Source organism: Acanthaster planci, linkage group LG09 (genome assembly GCF_054643075.1).
Source record: "Acanthaster planci isolate LZ-2023a linkage group LG09, COTS_SCS, whole genome shotgun sequence".
NCBI lineage: Eukaryota > Metazoa > Echinodermata > Asteroidea > Valvatida > Acanthasteridae > Acanthaster > Acanthaster planci.
The window spans coordinates 17846148-17868240 of record NC_141785.1 but is presented as its reverse complement, the minus strand read 5'-3'; the positions used below and the strand labels follow the sequence as shown (position 1 = coordinate 17868240).

General features: G+C 39.1%; 2 protein-coding genes across 7 annotated transcripts; one reads left to right on the top strand and one right to left on the bottom strand.

Moving 5' to 3' along the window:
* Positions 1-2512: 2512 nt before the first annotated feature.
* LOC147798246 (uncharacterized) lies at positions 2513-10860 on the bottom strand. 4 transcript variants are annotated; one of them, XM_087141120.1, is made up of 7 exons: positions 10822-10860; positions 10312-10489; positions 9311-9358; positions 8997-9059; positions 7403-7483; positions 6628-6814; positions 2513-5496 (listed from the first exon to the last, which is right to left on the bottom strand). In XM_087141120.1, the coding sequence occupies exons 1-7, from the start codon at positions 10843-10845 to the stop codon at positions 5073-5075; spliced, it is 1005 nt and encodes a 334-aa protein (XP_086997246.1). In that variant the 5' UTR covers positions 10846-10860; the 3' UTR covers positions 2513-5072. The 4 variants fall into 4 exon arrangements, with proteins under 4 accessions (XP_086997246.1, XP_086997245.1, XP_086997244.1 ...); XM_087141119.1 differs by lacking the exon at positions 10822-10860 and adding an exon at positions 10591-10804; XM_087141118.1 differs by lacking the exon at positions 10822-10860 and adding an exon at positions 10734-10804.
* Positions 10861-10997: 137 nt separating this feature from the next.
* derl2 (derlin 2) lies at positions 10998-21304 on the top strand. 3 transcript variants are annotated; one of them, XM_022230117.2, is made up of 7 exons: positions 10998-11017; positions 14121-14271; positions 14805-14870; positions 15204-15371; positions 15944-16139; positions 16998-17088; positions 18052-21304. In XM_022230117.2, the coding sequence occupies exons 2-7, from the start codon at positions 14179-14181 to the stop codon at positions 18245-18247; spliced, it is 810 nt and encodes a 269-aa protein (XP_022085809.2). In that variant the 5' UTR covers positions 10998-11017; positions 14121-14178; the 3' UTR covers positions 18248-21304. The 3 variants fall into 3 exon arrangements, with proteins under 3 accessions (XP_022085809.2, XP_022085808.2, XP_022085807.2); XM_022230116.2 differs by having other exon boundaries at positions 11010-11127; XM_022230115.2 differs by lacking the exon at positions 10998-11017 and adding an exon at positions 11024-11174.
* The last annotated feature ends 789 nt before the right edge of the window (positions 21305-22093 follow it).

Below are 22093 nucleotides of genomic sequence, written 5' to 3'. Positions count from 1 at the left end.
TCAAACTCAAATGAAATAAAAAAAAATTCCTCAAATTTTCTAAAACCTGACAGAAATATGTAGACATCTTCAAGGACTAGAAATTGGTCCATTTAAGAGAATACTTCACATGGAAGTAACAAAGAGATAACGATCAAGAAGTACAATATGGAGACAGACAGAATTACGATAGCTCTAAATAGCCACCCGGCAATTAATCAAATGCAGAGAAACGTCACACCTGCAAAGCAAAATCGCAAGACCGGTGAAGCAGGTCATCGGCCACCGTCAGCCAACTGATTATAATATGGCAAACCTTTTAAAAAATATGGCTGAAAAACGACTTGTACTGATCGAACTAGCAACATTAGTGCTAAAACCGGGCTCCTTATGATTGTAGAGGCGCCAAAAATTTTAAACCGACTTGTGTGGACGCGGGAATGGTAAATTCGTTAAACAAGGAGGCAAACCTCTCAGTTTTGTCATCAATACCTTAATTGACAAACATTTCTGAGGAATATTTGAAAAGTACCAGTAGAAGGCAAAGTTTCGGATGGTTGGTTGGCAGCCTCCAGTATTAAGTGAATTATTGGTAGCACCATTAAAAATAAGGAATAGGCGACATGATCACAGATAAACAGGATTTGAACTCCAACAGTCAAAAATAAAAAGACTGATAAGCCAAGAAATCGAAATGATTGAAGCGTTAGAAAAATTTTCCCAGGGCAGAATGCCAAATATAATCCGTCTTTAAGACAATTCTAAGTTTAATCATAAGTAGAATAACAACACACGCTGTGAAGTCAGCCAAATCCACATTCAAAAAAAAAAATCACCCAAAATGACTTTGTGTTGTAAAGTTTACGCTCAGCCACGTCCCACACGACCGCATCCCAAACGCCTGGAAGATTGCAGATTGAACGCTGATTTCAACTTTCTGTACCTCATATCTCCTGAACCTCTTAGTGTAAACGTTGCGTTCAAGCGCAGGAGACAAACAAAATACTTCACAATTTTAACTTGAAATTTCAATTTTATTTGAAGAAAAAAGCCACCGTCATTTTTTTCGATAATCAACATGTTTGTAGGCGAACTTTGTGTCAAGGGAAACAAAACATTTCAGCGTTGAAGGCACATTGCGTCACCTGGACGTACGTTCGTTGTTACTCCTTGGATAAATTTAATTGAATCGTCATTACAGGGCGCCTGAATTCGTTTACTGTCATATAAAAGTAAATGCAATTTATCTGAATTCTGCCCACTCATTTTGCCAAAAGTTAATACACGCTTATTCTGATTCGCCCCATTGCCCGTACGCTGAGTGTTCAGTGGCTCGTGTACATTTACATGTACGTTCATTGAGCATCGTACACTGTACACTGACAGATGGGAAAATCTGGGCAAGCCTACAATCTCGTTCTCAAGAAATATAATAAGCGAAAAATAATACCGACACAAGGAGAAACAAACATGGTCAGAATGAAGGGTCGACAAAATTTTGCCTTTTCACCTATTTCATGAAGACTTTACCAAAATGGAGCGCGCAATTGAAATTAACCACCGGCGGAATTAATTATCGCGGTGTAGGTTTCCGAGAACTCAAGACGCGGCCTTTCATTCCAGACACATTGTGCTCGAACACTGCCTGTGCCGTCCGTAGGTTGGCTAAAAAATATTTCGGCTAGTGTAAATGATAATAAAAATTAATCCGGCATCAGTAACGTGAATACTGGGCAACAATGAACCCTTAGGAAAACAACTGAAAGAGAAAAGTACTAATCATAATATAGGGTTAGATATCCTAACTGACAAACGGTGAACAGTCCGCACAAACTCATGAATATACACCTTTTTAATTAAAATTCTATGTGGTCAAAATGACATACATGGAAAAAAAATTGGCGCACAAAATGATGTAAATTTATAAATTTGTGCATTACCATTGAGTTCCCAATCGGTAACATTAAACCAGGTAATAATTCTTTAAAGCCTAAATGTATATCACTTCTTTAAAATGAAATATTAGGCAAGTTTGCGTCGGTGTTGGTAAATTGAACTTTTTATCAAAAGAAAAATGAAATTTCTTACAGAAATTTAAAGGAAAAAAATTTAACAGGTCAGTCATCACCAACCCCAATCTCTGTACAACGGCGTAGTTGTTATGACTTCCGCTCTGCCTTTGGAGAATATGTTGGTGATTCCAATTTTGAAAATGGTAAAAGGTGTCCAAAGAATTTTATCCCTTCAATCGTCCATATTTGTAAAAATAATTTTGCGTGCTTAAAGGACGTCAAAACCATGATAGACTTGCATTGATCTAAAGTGTACCTTCAGCTATTAACGCTGAAATAAATGGTGTCATCAATGCCCTACACTTTGAATTGTTTTCAATATTGATAATAATGCCTAAAATCAATTCCAATGAAATACTTCAGGTCTAAAGAAAGTGTTATGTATGGTGGGAAATTGAGGGTAAAATTTCAACAGTTGGTTTGGACATTAAGAAAAAAAATGAATGACTAATGAACAGATATTTGCAAAAGATGTTTTTATTCACTGTCAGACACAAGTCCAGTGGTAACAAAATCTCACAGTGGTTAATTCTGTGGGAACAAATGAAGTCATTCCTTGTGGGAGTAATTGTAAGTGTAAGCTGACCCATCTTGTTCTCTGGTGTTTTCGCATCGATTTGTGAACGTGAAGCAACCTACAAAAACAATAGCGCCAGCCAAATCGGGTTACCTGAAGTGGTTAATTAGCATCAATCAGCACAGCATCCCCCCACGAGGCTTAATTGTTTCTAACACATTCAAAACACGTTGCCATGTTGTTGGTACCCACTACTGTTCACCGGACACGATTATCATTCTCAGTTGGCCTATGCTGGAGACATTTAATCATTTGATGTGTACGATACCTGGCAAAATGAACCCCCACCTCTATTGTCGTATTTTTTTGTGGACGGAAGCTTTGCAATTCCTGTATGATTTTGGCGGTTAGAAGCACAATAGGGTGTAGCTTTTGAGTCACACGGGGGTCCCCCTTCCCATATATCGTAAGGATATATTCTATGAATTGGTCAGCTTTTCCTAGTCTACGATCATATTAAACATACAACATGTAATATTGCTGAGAATGCACAGACATCTATTACTCATAATTACTTTGCACATTTATGAAATCTGTAAATATCTCAACCATTGTAAACAGTTGCAACACGCACGGCATAAGCAAGTGCCTCGAGGGGTCTGCTGAACAATTAAAAATATTCTTAATCACTGACAAACATAGGTCGGTTGTGTGAGAATTGGATTTCAGTTTAAGAAATGGCAAAACAGCACTTTAAATAATAACTGTATTCATTAGAATCTGAAAATCTCAAAATCAATAGTAAGTCAGGTAATGTTAACAGAATAATGAAACTGATAAATTGGGAACGCACGAAGTTACTTCATATTCAAAACTTAAAAATGGAAAGAATAAAACACTGATTGGACACAGATTAAATATCACACAATATCAATCAAACAAGACACTGTTTTAACATTGGTCACTAAGGTAAATTAATCAAAGAAATGTTCTGGGAAATAATTATATGAAAGATTCCAACCAGTTTCTAATAGTATTGTTAAGGAATTATGATTTTTCCAATGTAAAAATTGACAGAGAATGATTTAGGTTTACCCCTTTCAAGTTAACTTTACATAATACCACACTACTCGTTTGTGTTGACGAATTAAGGTTTCTAATGCTGGACCTTTACCCTAGTAATTTCGAACTGACCCCCAACAAATGTCAACAGACCATTTTCCATATTAAATCCGTATTAAATCTTTCAAATAATCTTTAAATGCAGCAATGTCACAAATGTATGAACATAGGAAATTTCGCGTCATTAAATAAAGTCACAACATAAAGTGTACTAAAACACGTAGAGACAAAATACACTTAAACACAGATGGTCCAAGTTTATAATACATAAACTTTACACAACTTTTCACTGCTGAAGGAGCACACGTTTAGTAACAACATATTTACAAACCAAACAGCGGAATTGGACTTAAATACTTAGATCAAGTATTGTAAGACATTTCCTAACGTGGTCATCTGTGCCATGACACATCAGGTCAACAGACAAGTCTGAATTGTACATAAACAATTGGAATTCCACAATAATTTTCATGTTATCAAATGACAAAAAAAAGAATGTTCATGGTTATCTTGTGCACAAAATCAGCACAAAAAAAACCAAGCATGAAAAACAAATCCCAAGGCATTCAACATTCAATAAACAATGAAAGTTTACCACGTTGAAATTAGGAAAAAGTACAACAGAAAAAAATTTAGAGTTAAGTTGAGAACTGTGGTCAAACTTCATAATCATGAAAGAAATCACAAAAGGTCATTAAGAATGCCATGCAAGGGAAAGAATGTATGGAATGTGCACTCGTGCAAAACATAACCCAGAAGAAAGTCTTGCACATTGACATATGGCATAAGGTCAAATGGGAAAGAAGACCAAAACATATTACATCATTTACGAGCAAGCAACATGATGTAAGATTTTGAACTGATGCACCTCTGGGAAGCATGTTTTATTTGATTTCATGTGTTCTTATAAATGTGGAAGCATCCAAAACCAACACAGTGTCTTTCGTCTTCAGGGCTCAACTATAAAAAGCTAAAAGGGCTTTTACCCGTTCATGCCAAGTAGTGCATTTTGCATGTAAATTGCGTCTTTGGGACAAAACAAGGGGAACCTACCTTATGCAACAACAATACATGGTAGCTATGAACACAGGGCAAGGGCTCCTTATATTTTCACTGTCTGCTACGAATGATGCTATTTAAGAACATTTATAATTATCATTAACAGAAAAAAACACACTTTCAGCTTGTTACAATTCAGCTCTGAAGACAATTAATACTGCCTCTGATCTGGGTGCTTCCATATTTATTTGAACAGATAACATTAGAGAAAACATGTTTCCCATTGAGGGGGTCTTTCACATGGCTAGAAACACACAAATTTATAAGTGGTTATTAAGTGGTTTTAGCATTTTTCACTACAGGCAAAATGGGGTTATATCCCCTCAAGTAACAAAGATTAGTATATGCATTTCTACACGAGACCATGCGATGCAGATAAAAAGGTGGTGGGATTTTGGCATGGCACATACTATTTTTTTATATCTAGAGAGCCAAACAAAAGTCTGTTCGCAGCATAGAGTGTTGTCACCACTTACAAGATGATTGTCCGGATGGTACTTGGCCTTGCACCCATTGTCTGTATGATTGCGAATTTGTAAATGATCGATGCATTTCTTAGGCAGCATCCACATATGCGACCAAGGCCAGGGCAGAGGAAGGGGCTTTCTTGCCACTCTCATGTTGTCTAGATGGCACATGTTATCATACACTAATGATAACTTGCTCCACTCAGTTGGCGATATACACTTCAGGTGTATTGCTAACCAGGCAAGAAGAATTAAAATCACCTGGCAAGGAGACTCCCACCTGAAGTTTAAGAAAATAAAAGGAAATGCAAGCTAAGGAACACATTTCACAAACAGAAACATGTACACGTACTTTCAATGAACTGTGACCCATTAATTAATCCTTGAACAATTTATTAACTTCAACATTGACAATTTTACAATGTTGTATTCATGTCAATTATCATCTCTAAAATGCTTTCTGTTAAAGTTCAACAAAAAGAAAAATGAAAAATGTAATTCAAGACATAACATGCTGTAAATAGTGCACCCTTATCCTCACTTTGTCATCAACACATCAGGTCGAGATTCATCACTATCACATCTACTTCAACATATCCCAATGTTTGAAACCAAACAGACAAACAATTCAGGATATATTGTGCTTTGAAGGGTGCATGTTTAATGTCATGCGAGTACGCATGCATCAGACTAGATTACTAGAGATGGCATCAGGAATGTTCAGATGATGGGCACCCAGTGTTGAGGGATAATGTTATGAGAGACATACTGTAGTATTCGCTCCATAAGAACAGAGTATTATTCGTTGGGATGTCACATTCAGTTTTCTTTTAAATTCATTTCATTCTTTGCAATTAAGCTGCTAACAAAGACTACTGAAGTGAGAAAGCCAGCCAATTGTTTCGAGTTTGAGATTCAAAACAGAGTGGTCTCTGTCTTTTACCTTCTTCTTTCAAACACCAATACAAGGCTCTTGCCTTTCAGCAAGATTGTGCTCAAATTAAAGTGTCTGGCCCTCCATATTTGTGATGGGTTTAGCTCACGGTAGTCAGGCAATCAATTTGTTTACAATGTTTTGGCAATGTGGAATTGGTATGGTTATAGCATTAGCCTGTGTTATATGTCATGACCGTTGTCCCCACCTTTCACCTACAGTACAGCACCACAGTAAAAACTAGAGCTTGTGTTAGGCATAAGTACATATTGTTAAGGACTTTAAATCCATTACAAGAATAGGCATGTATCAACATTAAGCAATTACCCATAAGGAACAAATAACACAAAGGAATGTTTGCAGCATCTCTTTTAAGTGATTAAAAAGACACAGCTAATAATCACACGTACACTATGGCACAACAAACATGATATACAGTGATTCGGTTACTCATGCAAGAAATAATCTGAAACTAACCTGTACAAGGATTGCCAGTATTCAATGTGCCCACCAGCACAGACAATGAACAAGTGTCCTCGGCTCCATTTCTGGAGTGACTTCCTACCACCAGTATCCTTTCTGCATGACATCGGGTTTTCTTCTTCACAACCAGCCATTATAGCAGGCATTTGTTGAGAGTTCTCTTCTAGGAAACTCAAAGTGCCTACATTGAAAGCATAGTGATGATGTAGAGGAAAAAAAAAATCAGGTGTGTGTAAGTATGTTTAAATGCGCATTATTTGTCAAACTACTTACATCAGCATCTGTAGTCTCGTGTACATGTATTATGTGAAATCTCATACAGGGACAATTATTTAGTGGTTTTAAATGGGCACTCACTTCTTTCAAAACCCTCCATATTCAAAAAGACAAATATCCATGGCATGGCCGCAAAAGTATCCAGTTAACTTGCTACTTCTACTAGTAAAAGCTTCAAATTTGAGGAAAAAAATGTGTCTATAAGTCGTGGATGTGATAAAACAGGGATGCACTACAGACAACCACGGAGGCCTAATGCCTTTGGGTAGTGGAAACATGCTGAGGACAGGAAACAGACAGTTAACAGCAATATTTGGGAAAAAAATGTTTAACAGTAAAGTGAACCACATGAGCAGTTTTTTATCTAGCCAACAAGTTACAAAAGCAACAACTTTTTCAAATAAAAATGAAAAATTCACTTGGGACTCACAACTATGGTCAATGTTGGAAGGTCAAAAACTGAATTCTGCATTTGGGGAACAAAGATACATACCCTGAGCATCAACAGCAGATAACCCATCCAAACTGGCATTCACACTGGAAAGGACAGCGTCAACATTACGGATGGTTGAATCTGAAAAGCAATTGAAATGACAAACCAGAAAGGTGAAGCAAATATCACAGACAACACATAAAAAGAAAAACTATTCCTATCCATAAATAACTAAAATTCAGGGTTACATATGAGCAGAAAAAGGGTGATATTAACCAACCAAAAATTCATTTTAGATGGTAAAATAGGCACCGCCAATATTTTTTGGGCCGATAACGATACATATATTTTTACACAGGGGTGAGACCGGACCATGACAAAAAATCCATGATCTTCAAATAGTATTATTTGTACATGTACACATGTACATGTATGTACATGTATATGTACACTGTACATATGAATGTGCATGCATGCACATGTACCAGTTCATAAATGTACATATACACGCATGCACGTATGCACATTATATGATATTGATGTACAAGCACAACATCACTATGAAGTTCCATGTTTTTGCTCCAAGTCTAAGAAATATTGGGACACAGCAAACAATTTGCAGCAGATTTGTATTTGTTCCCTGTTTCAAAAGAAAATTCACATTACCAAACACACTGTTCATGGACAAAACATACTATGCCCTTTAAGCCTCCAACATCATACCAGTACAAGCATCTGAAGTGCCCAAATTGATCAATCTTTAAGAGGAAAACTCTGTGGATCATCCCCCTTCACCATGATGCTAAGTTCACAATCCATGCTCATCTCCAACCATAAAACCATAAAAATCTCCACGGATTTTTGGCACCTTTTTCAACAAATAGGCCCCTCATCTCGGTCAATTATTTGTTATACCATTGGAATATATACAGGGCAGATCACCCACCCTCATATCTTAAGTGTATTCGAACAGTGGCCAAGAAAATCTACTTTCAGCAACATTTCCACTATCACATTTGTGCTTATCTCGTCAAAGTGTTTCTCAAGATATCTGAGAATGGTACCAAGTAAACCAACAACAAACCGAATAACCTTCATGCGCGAGTCCAAAAACTTTGACATGTCCTTTGCCAAACCATGGTACTTATGGACGTTCTCATTTACCTCGCCGGCAACCCTGGTATCATCTGTTGCACAAATCTGCAGCATACATGTATTTACAACATCTGGCCACCTTAGAATCAGCTGTATCTATTACCTTCCCTTCACAGCAACTGCATGTTTCTGACAAATATCCCAGCAGTTTACCTTGACTAATTTCTCATGCCTTCCCTTGTAATCCATCTGGGCAATTTGGCTACACTCACAACTAAATGAAGTACATTTTCCTTTCTCTCCATATAAATCCTACACAAAAACGCTCCTCTATCTTTAACTACAACACCTTCATCCTCAATGCCTGGCCCTGTACCGCCATTATCGACTGTACTTTTCATTTTTTTTAATAGCTTAACCGAAATTGTAATAATCATAACAATACATTTATTATAAGCTCGAGTAAAATGACCCACAAAGAAAAGAAACTATCCATATTCCATTAAACATGCATTTCTGAAACTTTTGTAAATTTCAACAGGTAACAAGAGAGCCATACCTTCAACTGGAGAGTCTGTCAAACATTCAAGCTCTTCTTCGCTCTCATCGACGTGGGTTGAATCTAAAAAGTATGACAAAAAAGGAATTGTACTGTAGATTTTCCATTTCGCATTTAAGTGACACATCAATTCCGTAGCAATATCTGAAAAGGTTCATGCCAATGCATTGAAAGGAAACTGCTTAAATTGTCTGTACAATGGACAATTAAAAAATCATTACATAACAGTGAGGTGGTAAAAACAAGCACAATTGCATTATGTAGTGAACCAAAACCAAAAATAAAAAAGGAAAAGTTAATGTAAAATTGCATACCTCTGTCTTCAACATCTAAATGTGTCCGACTTCTGCCTTCTTGAGTATCTGTAGAACAGAAAATCACCCATGTGTCAATGCAATGGCAGTGGGTCTTGATAATTGTATGTACTACTTTGCATACATGCGCTTAAAAAAATTATGTATCAGTCAAACAGGTACATGGATATCTTGCTATGTACTAGATCTGACAATATTACGATAACAATATCTCAAACGTCAATGACCAAAAATTTATCTGGGACAATTGCCTATTAAATTTGCACAATATTACCGTGTATTAACATTGTGCTCAGCAAGCTGAGAGTTGATGGGCTGAAATTTGAAAATAACCAATGTATAAAAGCACAATGGCAATTGCAAAAAGGACAATTTTATTCAACCATATCTCACTAAATGCTCAAAATGTGCCATGGCACGCCAGATTAATATATGGAGCTTCATCAGGAAAAAATTACACAATGAATACGCCATAACATGAGCAGGATGGTGGGAACATGAAATTCTAAAACGAAGACATATGAGTTCAATCATGCATTGACTACATTTTACTCCACGACATACATGTACTAGGCATTTAAGACAAAAATGAACTTGGCCCATCTTACAGAAGAAAACTCAAGGATTAAAGGCATCCATTCTCCTGAATCGGTCTTAAATGTATGTTTAATTAATTCCTGCCAGGGATTCCGGTTCCAAACACGTACCGACATTTTTTCACTCTCAAAAGTGGAGATAATCTAACTTGATTTTTAAAAGGCTGCAGGCCTGGCTGAAATACTCGGGTGTCAATAGATTTTGTCTGTCCTTCGTGGGGGTGCAAGTTTCCGGTAAATGAAGAGAGTAATTTTCAAAGAATTTTGGGAAAAAAAAGATAATTAGCCCAGTCCAGCATCGTCAACATTGATAACTGACTCAGGCAGCAAGTGGTTAAGACTTGCCAAGCAGAAATTTACTGACATTTACATTAAATACAATTTAAGAGTATACAATACACCAACCTGATTTAATGGTGTCAGCAACTTGCACACCACAGTGCTTAAGGAATTCACGGATTCCAGTGGGGATGTCAGACTTTTCTGCCACTGTACAATGTGCTTGGCAAAAGGCTTTGCCACGAAGTGGAACATTAGTGCAGACATCTGGGAGACCTGGGATCTCTATTTTTGAGACCACACTCTATGAAAGTAGAAAATAAAAAAACAAATAAAAACCGGCAACGGGAACAACTTTGTTCAAAACATTTAATGTACACACTAGTGGACGTTAGTTTCCATTACTTTACAAAATTGTGAATGGCAACAGTGCATGACAGAGTGCAAAGAATGCCACGACTGGAGGTAATGGGTCAGACCATGGAGAAATAATGTGTTTTATTTCTCCATGGTCAGACCTTGTGTTGTTTTTTTTACTTGTCACGCACACATTCAACACAATATAAAATTCCAATCAACAAGAAAGGCTTAAATTTGATAAACACGTGGCTTGGCATGCAGAGAGTGGTCTGGTACCTTATTCTCTGGATATAGTTCCATATATCAATGTCGCGCAGAGGTGCTGACCATTCCTTGGTTCCTGGTTGGAAATATAATTGATACACACAAAACCAGGATACCAGTCGTGTAGGGTTTGTAGCGCTACAGATAGCAGGCACGAATAATGCAGGCCCCATATCCGGCTGCATTTGGCGCCCGCCATACGAGGGAAGTAAGTACACGTAGCCTAGGCCGGCTCAGCCTACAAGACATTACCTAGTGTTGTGGTTATTTTATCAACTGGAACAGGAATAAAACCACGTTTTACTTGTTGATTGGGAAGTATGCTGTAGAATGTATCTATTTTCTAGTGCATTACTTAGTCTTAGGTGAGTTTTGTTGATTGATACCATTTGATCATCGTGCGTGCTGCTGATGTAGCCTAACGCCCCTATAACTTTATAAGCTAGTACTAGTAAGATATAGCATGCCATAACTTAAGTCCCAACTAGAGTGCTTTAGTTGGGCCGGCCCAACTACAGGAGACATGGGAGAGAGTTCTTGTGTGCATGGTGTGCCAAAGATATTGTTTACAAATGTCATGTCATTGATCATAGGGCCAGATGAAGTACCACATTTTAGATAAACTGTGTCAAGTGTGAGACACATTGACTTGGATAATGTATGTTGAGACATTTGCCACAGACATTGGTCAACAATAGTTGGGCCAGCCCAACTGCAGCACTACAGTTGGGACAGTCCCAACTATAGTTGGGACTTATGGTATAATTGGGGCGTAACAGGCCTATGTAGGCTGTATACAAAAATATGCGTACATACGCCTAGCCTACTGTGCCAAGCCTTATTGCTGATACCCCATGAGTGATTTTGCACTAATGTAGAAAGGCAGTGTGGAAAGGAAGAAGAGGGGGCAATGTTTGGGGGCAATGTTTGCTCCTTTTCCCATCCCATAATGCCTTTCTACAGTTGTACAAAATCACTCATGCGGTATCAGCAATAAGGCTACCCTAGCCCCACACCTTGCTCACATAGGGGCTGTGCCATTTGGGATGGCTCTCTTTTGAAATCTGTCGCCATCACAGCCCTAAAAACCTGGCCTGTGATATTTATATGCTGACCATAGGCATTGCCATTTTGAAAAACGAAGGCAGTGCTTCGTGCGTCGGAAGTCAAGGTACCTGACAGGTGCCGTAGATGTACTTCAAGAACTCTTAAGTCAATAACTCTGTGATACTCCGTGTGACTTAGAGGAGACAAGGTTTACATGGAGTCCTAACGCTATTGGGTTTTGGAGTCAAACTTTTGTGGTGAAATGGTGCACAGCTGTAAGAAAGCTATAGGCCTAAATCAAATTGTACCGTCAGCATACCTGCTTAATCTATACCTCCTTAAAAAGGGATAACAAAAGTTTCAGAACATGGGATGGAGTATTTTTGAAAAAAAAAATGAGATTTTTCTCACCAATGTTTCGCTTCCACCCATTGACTGTCACGCTGTTTATGTCGTTCGTGTTTATCAGACTGCGCATGTGTTGAGCCCACCAGTGACCGCGCTCGCTCCGCATCTTGGCTCGACCATTTTTGGTGAAACGAGACAGATTTCAAAAGAGAGCCATCCACATCCCTACTTGTGGGGCTTGTATACACCTGGCATGCCCAGAACTGTGGGGTCCAACGTCCTCCTTGAAAACAAGCCTGTTTTGCCATAGGCTCTACATGACGTTTAACACTAACAGAGCACGAACTGGGATTTTATTCTGGTTGTTTACCCATAGAAATGCTGCTCCATTTCCCCAAAACGAACAACTCAATTACACAACATGATCGACATCTTTTTTGTCAAATGACAGTGTCCATTTGTTTTCTTATTTTGATATACCAATTTTGTTAAAACAAGGTTCAAAGTCTAAAACTAAATGGGAATGTCTTGTTGCTGTTGTTTGTGTTGGGTGGGGTCTCTCTTGTTAAGTTGACTGTTTGTAGTTTGTCAGTGATTTTTATACCTGCTTATTTTATGGTGTAGTTATTTTTCATAGAATAAACTACCTTTTTGATAAGATGCTGTAATGCTTTTTAGGTCCTCGTATATGCTATATAAATTAATTCTGTATCTTTTCTTACTTGGATTATCTGAAGGTTTTTAATGTAATGTAGTTGTTTTATTTTTATAATTTTGGTCTGTGGTTTTGGGGGGGTGTTGGTTGTTCAACTGTTGTTCGTTGGTTGTTGCTCAATTCCCTTTAAACTTATGTTTAGTGTTTTTTAGTCCTTATGATTTCTAAATGCTGGTTCTTAGAGTTAATCTTTTTATATGCGATTGAATGATATGTCCAAAGTTTTAACTACCTTGGTTTTGGCTTCGGTTTAGATGTAATTCTTTGTAACAAATTTTTTTAGAAATTTTACTTTGATTGGATTATTTAACTAATTATTTAGTTCCTGGAAAGTGCTTTGAACATTTTTCTTTAATAGATTTGGCACTTTATAAGATTATTATTATAATGACACCCTCAAATAAATGTCTTTTTCAAAAGCACCCAAAGTTTATTCATAAAATCAATCTATTAGAGAGAGCGTCTCTGTATGGGATAGAGCCATCACTTCTTATCCATCTACACTATAGCCTGAAAGACTCGACTCTATCTACGCCGTGCTTGAAAAGTGGCCTTCTTGGCTGCAATCCCTAAATGGGACCAAGTTGATTTGGGACCGAGTTGACTTGCGACCGAGTTGACTTGGACGGAGTTGGTTTTGGACCGAGTTGACCATAAAGCATACATGTACGTACATGTACATCACATGCACATGCAGTGTACAGTATTGCATGGACATGGTAAACTGTGACTCGGCGCAGGAGGGGGCATGGCAGAATAGGTAGGGGATGTTAGCTGGAGTTTACAAGGAGGGAAATCTTTTGTAGTGGGGTGAAACAGACCTCCCAACCTTTCCGACTTTGGCGGAAAATTTCTGACTGGTTGGAGTAGCAGTTAGCTGCTGCGCGCTGGGGGTCACACTGACCAATCACGGAGCTCCTCATTATTTATGCCCAAATGGCAAAAGGACAAGCAACAGCCGTTGGTGTCCAAGTGCGTGTGAGTGCCGTTGCAGTGTCAACAATGGAGCAAGTGCCATCTTGCATGTGGCTGCTGCTAGGCGCAGCATGGGTAGCAATCTTCAGTGCTGAGACCTACACGTATTTTAAACCCACATGTCGGCCTGAGTGGGAGTCGAACCTTGGCCACTGAGTGGGAATGCAAGGAATGTACCACTCCACCAACTTGACTCTCCTTTTCCTACTTGTTACTTGGTCTGCAGATAAAACAAGGACCACAGTCCAAGTCCTATATTTTTGACTTACCTCAAGTTCTCGACGATGGCATATCAGACCTTCCAACAGGAGTATCTACAGACTCCGCCCATCACCAGAGCTTACTGCACGTCATGTGTGCTAACAACACTTGCGGTGGTAAGTTTCAAGTGAATTGAGAGTTTTCTGCAAAAAGGAGCCTGACTATCTCTCTTCAGCCATAAATTCCCATCTTTCAAAATCTGTCAGGAGTTCTTGGAGGATTTTGGAAGATTCAGGACGGTAGAGCCCAGCTGCCACAACACGGACATTACATTGAGCTTGATGGCCCTTAAACGTTAAAAGCAAAAATTGCTTTACTCCCTAAATTGGGCTAACCTTGAACTTGCACAAGTCTGCAACGTTGTAGCCTCAGATTCAAATGTTTGAAGTCAGTGGTTGTTAGGTTCACCTTCTTGCTGGAAAAAATAATTTCAAATAAAGACATTGATATCTAAAAATGCTTTCGACTACAATGTAATTTAGGATTTCCTTTCAGAATGTCATTTTTTCTTTCGTTTTTTTTCAAGGATTTTGTCGTGGTGAGACCTGTGAAGAATCTAGAATTTTCTCCTTGAAGGTCCTCACCACAGCTTTCCATGGACATTCTGGTATAACTTGATTATCCAAGACCCTTTTGTTATTTTCAACAGCAATTGGACATCATTACACCTTTCCAGCTGTACTTCAACCCAGACTTAATTTTCAACCATTATCAGGTAAGAAAAAATCCTTCATCTTCTGTTGAATCAGTAGTCTCAGGATCTGTTTTACTGACGAAAAAAAATCAGTATTAACCCCTTCGCTCCGGGAGATGTCGACAGCCGCGGCTTTGTGTGAGGATTAGTACATACCACACATACATTCTATTCATCATGCACCTGCGGTTTCAATGTGGGCCTGCTGCTGGACAGGGCTTTGCATGCTGGGCATACCACAGCCCAGCAGTCGCCGTCAAAAGAATCCTGGCGTGAAGGGGTTAACAAATTCATACATACGGTCCACATACCGTTTTAAAATATAGGCCTACCTTTTTTATTTTTAACTTGTAGGTATGGAGATTAATCACCAATTTCCTCTTCTTTGGACCAATCGGCTTCAACTTTTTATTCAACATGATCTTCACGTATCGCTACTGTCGGATGTTGGAGGAGGGGTCATTCAGGGGTCGGACAGCAGATTTCTTCTTCATGTTCTTCTGCGGAGGTCTTGTCATGACGGTATCCTTAAACACATCAGGACAGAACACTGCTTTTATCACTGAATCCAAGGACAACCTTACAGTCTGCTATTCCGAGAGGCAGACTATATTTTGCTGATGAGAACCCTAATTCCACTACAATCCTTATCCCTCTTTAGAATTATGGATTTCAATTGATTATATTGATATGATGGAGGATTTTGTAGGATTCGGGAATGTCTTCTGCAAACATGCCAGGGCCAATATTTACTTACATTTTAGCGGTGAAGAAAATTTGCATATACTTGTGTATGCCTTGTTGAAGTTGCCAAATTCATTTTGCTTCAGCTTTCGTCACCCAAACACCCTGTCAGATAATCAATGAATATCCTATGAGTTTTCATCTCATCTTGTGCTTAGCAAAAGGTTGTTCAGGCAGTTACTCAAACAGCTCACACTGCAACATCTTGTTCAATTACACCCTTCTACCAGGCAAACTAAACACAAGCTTGTCAGCTTCTTAACCACTTCCTGCCGGGGATTTCCTGGCAGACAAGAAATCGGCATTTTCTTATTGCTGGGCCACAAATTCCTTAACCAGATTCCTCCCAGATCATCTCGTTCTTTGTCAACCTGGTGTTTCTTGGCCAGGCCTTCACAATCATGCTGGTGTACGTCTGGAGTCGGAGGAACCCCTTCGTCCGCATGAACTTCCTGGGTCTGATGAACTTCCAGGCTCCCCATCTGCCCTGGGTGCTCTTGGGCTTTTCCCTGCTGCTGGGGAACTCCATCATCGTCGACTTCATCGGTGAGTGCAGTCAGAGATACATGTATGCAGATGGTTCTGTGAAGCATCTATGCGTAAGAGTGGAGGAGGTATGGAGGGGAGTCAGGTGTTTCTGTCCTCACCTTTCAACTCTACAGTCCGGGAGTCGATTCCCAGCTCGGTCACGTGGACTGGGTTTTCAGTCCCTACCTGATTCCTTGGGTTTTACCCAGAATGCATATTTCAGGTTTTCCTCCACCTCTAGATATTGTAACTTCTGTTTCCTCTGTACCTCACAATGTAGCACCGTTGGTTCTAGAAGGACAAACCTAGATCCAGAGTATCACACTGACACATATATCTGTTTCCACTTGCATCTTTGTATCGTTTGTGTTCTGTCCTGTGCGATAGAGTCAAACTTGAACATGTCTACATCGTTGAGGCCGATGTATCGTCAGTAAAAGTTTCTTATTCACACCAAGAAAGACTTGACGCAGGTCCATAGAGTGGCCCTTGTTCTACCATTCAGTGCCATAAACTTCAAAAAAATTGATCTCCAGGTCTTGCATAGGTTGAAGGTATTATTTATGTTGATAATAAAATTCAATAGTACACATACATGTACCCACCTGCTCTGGCGTTGAAGGCATGATAACCGTGCAAGGTTGAAACAGCAGTTGACATTCTTACAAGATGCCGTCAAAACTGATTTCACCAGTCAGACTTGCAAATGATGATTGTTTTGTTGAGTAAAAAAAAAAGTATAAATTGAGTATAGTTTGACCGAATAGAATGTAGAAATATTATGTGGATTCGATGTCAATGAATCTTACAAAACATTGCATATTATAGAAATAACTCTTACAGATTTGGTTTTTAAAACTTTTTTGCTCTTACCAGGCATTGCTGTCGGTCATGTTTACTTCTTCCTTGAAGACGTTTTCCCTCAGCAACACGGCGGCTTCAAAATCCTTAGAACACCCAAAATTCTGTGAGTTTTTCAGTCATTCAAATCAGTTGTTTAGTTTGAAGTTACTCAAAAATCCCCAGGATATGGGGTTTATATCTCCCTTTTTGGACCAGGTGAGTGGACCAGTGGATCATTCCACCCCTACCTTTTACTTTATGTTGGCGAGAGAAACTAAAATGAACATGACATAGACCATATTGATGTAAAGTTTATTTAGCTAGACTTGCAGAACATTAGCTGCAGGTCTATGTCACGAACAGTGCCCTAGTGTATTGCAGCCGATTTCATAAAACTGTACGCAGTGGCATAATTCCACTTATGCCACATTCTATTGTGTAAGTTGTGCAACAAATTAAGACCGATTTCACGAAACTTACACACTTGTGCAACAAATTATGGCATAGCTTACACAGTCATTTTAGATGGCATAAGTTGTGTCAAACGAAGCGACAATGACCGATTTGACTTGCTTATCAAGTCTGGTTAAGCCTCGTCATTGCTGAAATTATTTAGGATTATACGAGAAACGAACAACTTTGTTCCAGAAGGTAATAATAAACTTGTTTGGCTGTGAGAAAACTTTTTGTCCGGTTCCGACGAAGAAAAGACGAGAACTTTTTCAAAATGGTGGGCGGATGTGATTCAAGGACTGTTTGGTGACTGCTGTTATATTGGTAAAGAACAGCCGTCGTAAAAGCCGTTTTTGTCCTCATGCAAGAAATTTAATATTATTGGGCAGCTACGGCATAAATTTGTGGCACAAGGCTTATGCATGGTTTAAAGTTATGCCGCGTTTCGTGAAATCGGCTGCTGGTTTGTGAATTTCCATGGGTAAGCAGGCATCAGCACGGATGTTTTTGGTGTTTGGTACATTTTTTAGCAGCGCACATGGTGAGAAATATATAGAAAACACCTCATGGGTTCGCTGCCCAGAAACTTTCAAACACCTGACAGTTATGTAGATATGATTGCCTTCCCCCTCAGGAAAATGATCTTCGATGCGAACCCCGAGGATGCAAATTACAACCCCCTCCCCGAGGAGGAGAGACCTGGGGGGTTTGACTGGGGCGGCGAGGGTGCAAGACCAGAGGACCAACAAGAGGCCAGACTGCAGGAGGGGCAGACAGACGGACCGCAGGACAGACAGGGGGACAATCAGGTCCACAACCCGGACCAGTGAGTTGGAACAAGGGGCTGCAAAACTTCAGCTGTCGGAGGAGCACGAATTGACATTGGTGCTTGTTTATGTCAACACCGCAAATGAAGCTGCAAAGCACTTTTGGATTAGTCAGACAAAACCAATTTCATACGGGCCATTTCTTTTTTTTTTCTGGAAATGTACTCGAAACAGTTTCTGAATGCTTTCAAAACAGGAAAGGAAAGTTGAACGAAATTGGATGCCGAATCTTTAATTTCAGTGCTTGTGATATGTGAAAATTTGACAGCTGCAACTCAGGATTTTGTATCAGCGGAATTGTACAACACTGCATTTCCGGCAAAACTGACTTCATGGACTGTCCTCCGTCAATCTTGGCAAAGTCCTTCACAAGCTTTTTTGGTTATCCCATTTTGCATAATCTGGCAGCTGAAATCCTACATGCATTGCTGCTGACGTCAAAACTTTCAAACAGCAGTGAAAAGAACCGTCAGGGAGATAAGCCTGATCTGAGCACCAGATTCAGATGCCGTCTTTGCGCCCCACTCGTCACCTTTTTGTCCCTCGTTGCAACAGGGCATGGCGACGTGGCGACTATTGAATCTCTACATGCACATGTACTTCCCCGAAAATATGGAAGAATAGGGTCAAGTTGAAGTGATGTAGACATTTTCAGTTTATCAATGACGGGACAATGCCATAAAACTCGTTTTGGATTGGGCACTGAAAGCTGGCGTGACCAGAGAAAGAACAGTGTTGGAGTTTGTAATGACTTACAGTCCTCCATGTTGAAACAGTACATGAATCTCAGTGTCTAACTTTATTTTGTCATGTTTCTAAGCAGGGACAACCCTAGCAATGTAGTATTGAATTTACCAGAGACCTGATTCCATGTCTTAACGTTCACAATCCGAGTTAATATTAATTAATATTAATTATTAATATTAAAGGTCACGCTGTGACCCATCTTCTTTTGTCTGTAAAAAGCAGAGTCATGTTACTAAATTTTCTTTCCTTGACATTATTTTTAGAAAAAAAATTGAGTCACGGAAAATCGTTAAAAAAAAACAAACACAAAAGATTTTAAAAGGTGTGTTTTGCTCTCAGAGCAAATTTCCATTTTTGGTGGTCTTTTTTAGTTCAGGTTCAGAGGTTTTTAAGAGAGGTGTTCTATTTTTAATGTTTTTGCTTTGCCTGAAAAGTGAAACCAAGCATCCAATATCTGAGGCAGAGAGTGTTAACTTGGGTCTTTTTTTTGAGACCGTAAAATGTGGTAAACTTTTGACCAAGAATCAGAGCCTTGGTTCTTTTTTAATGGAAATGCTGAAGGTGGGCCTCATCATGTGCAATTTGGAATTCCCACCTAGGGATACAAGAAAAATGTGACTCGGGGTGTGATTGTCATGACAACACCTGTCAACAAAAACCCTAGAGATGCTGTCTGTGTCTTGATAGATGGTTTCACTACTGTTATACTGCCCTCTAGGGATATCATAGATCACATTTCCCAGATAATGGCTAACTTTTTTTTTCCAGCCAAAAAATTCACTACCGTCCATTCGGAACAGATTAAAGAATAACATTTTAAAGTTTAGTTTTATCAAGTAAAAGGTTATTCTTGGCATCTTTCAGTTGGTTTCAATGACCAAAATGTGTTTATTTTCAGACAAATACATTATCGGTATAGCGTTTCCATCAATAGAGAGTCTTCACATTTCCTTAGGTGTTGTTGAAAATTGTTCTTTCTTGGACGTGAAGTCGTGCTGCATAAAGAAATCTTTTCTGCTTGCTTGTGACAGGGGTTTTCTTATGACATGATACATTGACCAATGGGTGTCTCTGGTACTTACCCACAATTCACACTGCAGAGGACTGACACTGTGACATTTGCTGTTGAAGTGACAGCTGTTTTTAATCTGTCAATGTCTAAGAAGTGGCTTCCTTGTTCACTGATTCCTTTCCGTACTGTGGTACTGCCCCAACCTGCCCCAGCATCTAATGGTCTAATGGATACATTGGGGTATAAATACGTGTACATTGTAATGCAAGGGTTAAGGGTCATTTATTGGCTAGAGAGGGTGCCTAGTGGCAGCATGTAATGAGCTGAAGAATTAAAAAAGCAAAATTAGAACGTTGTTTGAAATAAAATTGGGACAGCTAATTGATGATAAGTGCGAATTTGGGATAGTAACAATTGATCATAATTATACATGTATCTGTAATACCAAACTTGTGAGACACAATGGACATTGCATTGTATGACAGCATACTGTTACATAACTACATTGTATTTCCAAATTGACTGTGATCTTTGTATTGTCTCCTTAGGCTAATATTCTTATGTAACATAAATGAGACAAAAATTCTATTTTGCAATGTGAAGAGAAAGCCCTAGCTGCACATCTTTTGTCATTAGCTTGATTTTCAGTTGCGAAAAAACCAACAAAAGAAGTGGAATCTCTTTCCTGCAATGGAATCTGGCTCAGGAAACAGGCCGTGTATTTTGGATTGTACGAAGGCAAGAAACTCCCAAAATGGAGATAACATCAGAAATTAGTTTTGGTCAAGTTGCAGTCGGGTTGGGTTTTCTGCATGTAATTCTGTGGAAGAACTTTGCAGGTGGACGTGTGGTCAGTAATGTCTTTCGTTGACAACTTTGAAGACCCACAAGACTGAGGGTAAAGCCAATATTGCCAGGTTGGTTTAAGGGAAGAAATGCTTCAAAGAATGATTATAAATCAATTGGAAATTAATCTCTCTGAAATGGAAAATCAACGGTGCGATTCATTTATAAGAAAATGTATTTTTCTAATTCTGCTGACACAGTGTTCATTTCCCCCCACAAAGTGTACCTGTATGTTTGTTTTTTCCTACGTTGTAATTCTAGACTTTGCCCTCGGTAGGGTTTCACTTCAAGCGGTCTTTCCTCTGGTGTGAGGCCAGCTTGCCACATTGTATCATGCAGCACCCAATTACTGATTCAGTGTAATCTGAGATCCTCCTCGTTAAGTAGCCTTTACTGTACATAAGCTGACTTGGCAGCAGACTATTTATGAATAAAATTGTGATCTAAGTGTCTCATCTGCGAGTGCAATGTTCATTTCTTTGTTCATGAATCTTCTTAAGTGCTCCAGCTGACTTGTTTTAAAAACACTTGTCAAAATAGGTTCGTTCGTTTAAGTTTCTTGCATTTTAGCCTCTTGGATGCGATAATCCACTCTTGGACTGCAGGTTAAAACATTTGACTTTTTAACATGACCTGTATAGAAACTAGTCGCAAATGGGGTTAAAAAAATGCAGTGATTACAAATGAACTTGGTTTTGCATTTCAACAAATCAAATGTTGCTTTACAAAGGGCACACAGTGCTCCATTCAACCTGTTAGTTGTCAATGAGCACTAACAACTGAAAAAGGTTCTTCATGGCTCAAATAGTTCTATCCAACTACCAAGCTTTTTTGACTCAGTTTGACTCATTTGTCCCAAAGGCAGTGGGAGGCACAAGTTTACAGAAAAATTTGGGAATATGGGGGGAAACCTGTTTTGATTTGAAAAGGTATAACTTTTCACACACATGCAAATACCTTTGTATCTCAATTTTGCAGTCTTTCAAGTTGGTTACTTATTCAACAAAGCAAACTTTTTCTGCACAACTGACTCGTTTTCCTTTAGTGAACCAGGGGTGGGGAATTGGAAACTTGTGAAAGGGGGACCTGCTGTTTAGTCGCCCACGCATGACAGGTGGAAAGGACAGTGGGTGGTTTCAGGTTGTCAATTCTGGGGCAACTACAATGCCGCTTCCAGAAAGAGTTCTCCATTTCTAGTGAACCAACCCCCCCCCACACACACCCAACCAACAGTCAAATGCCAG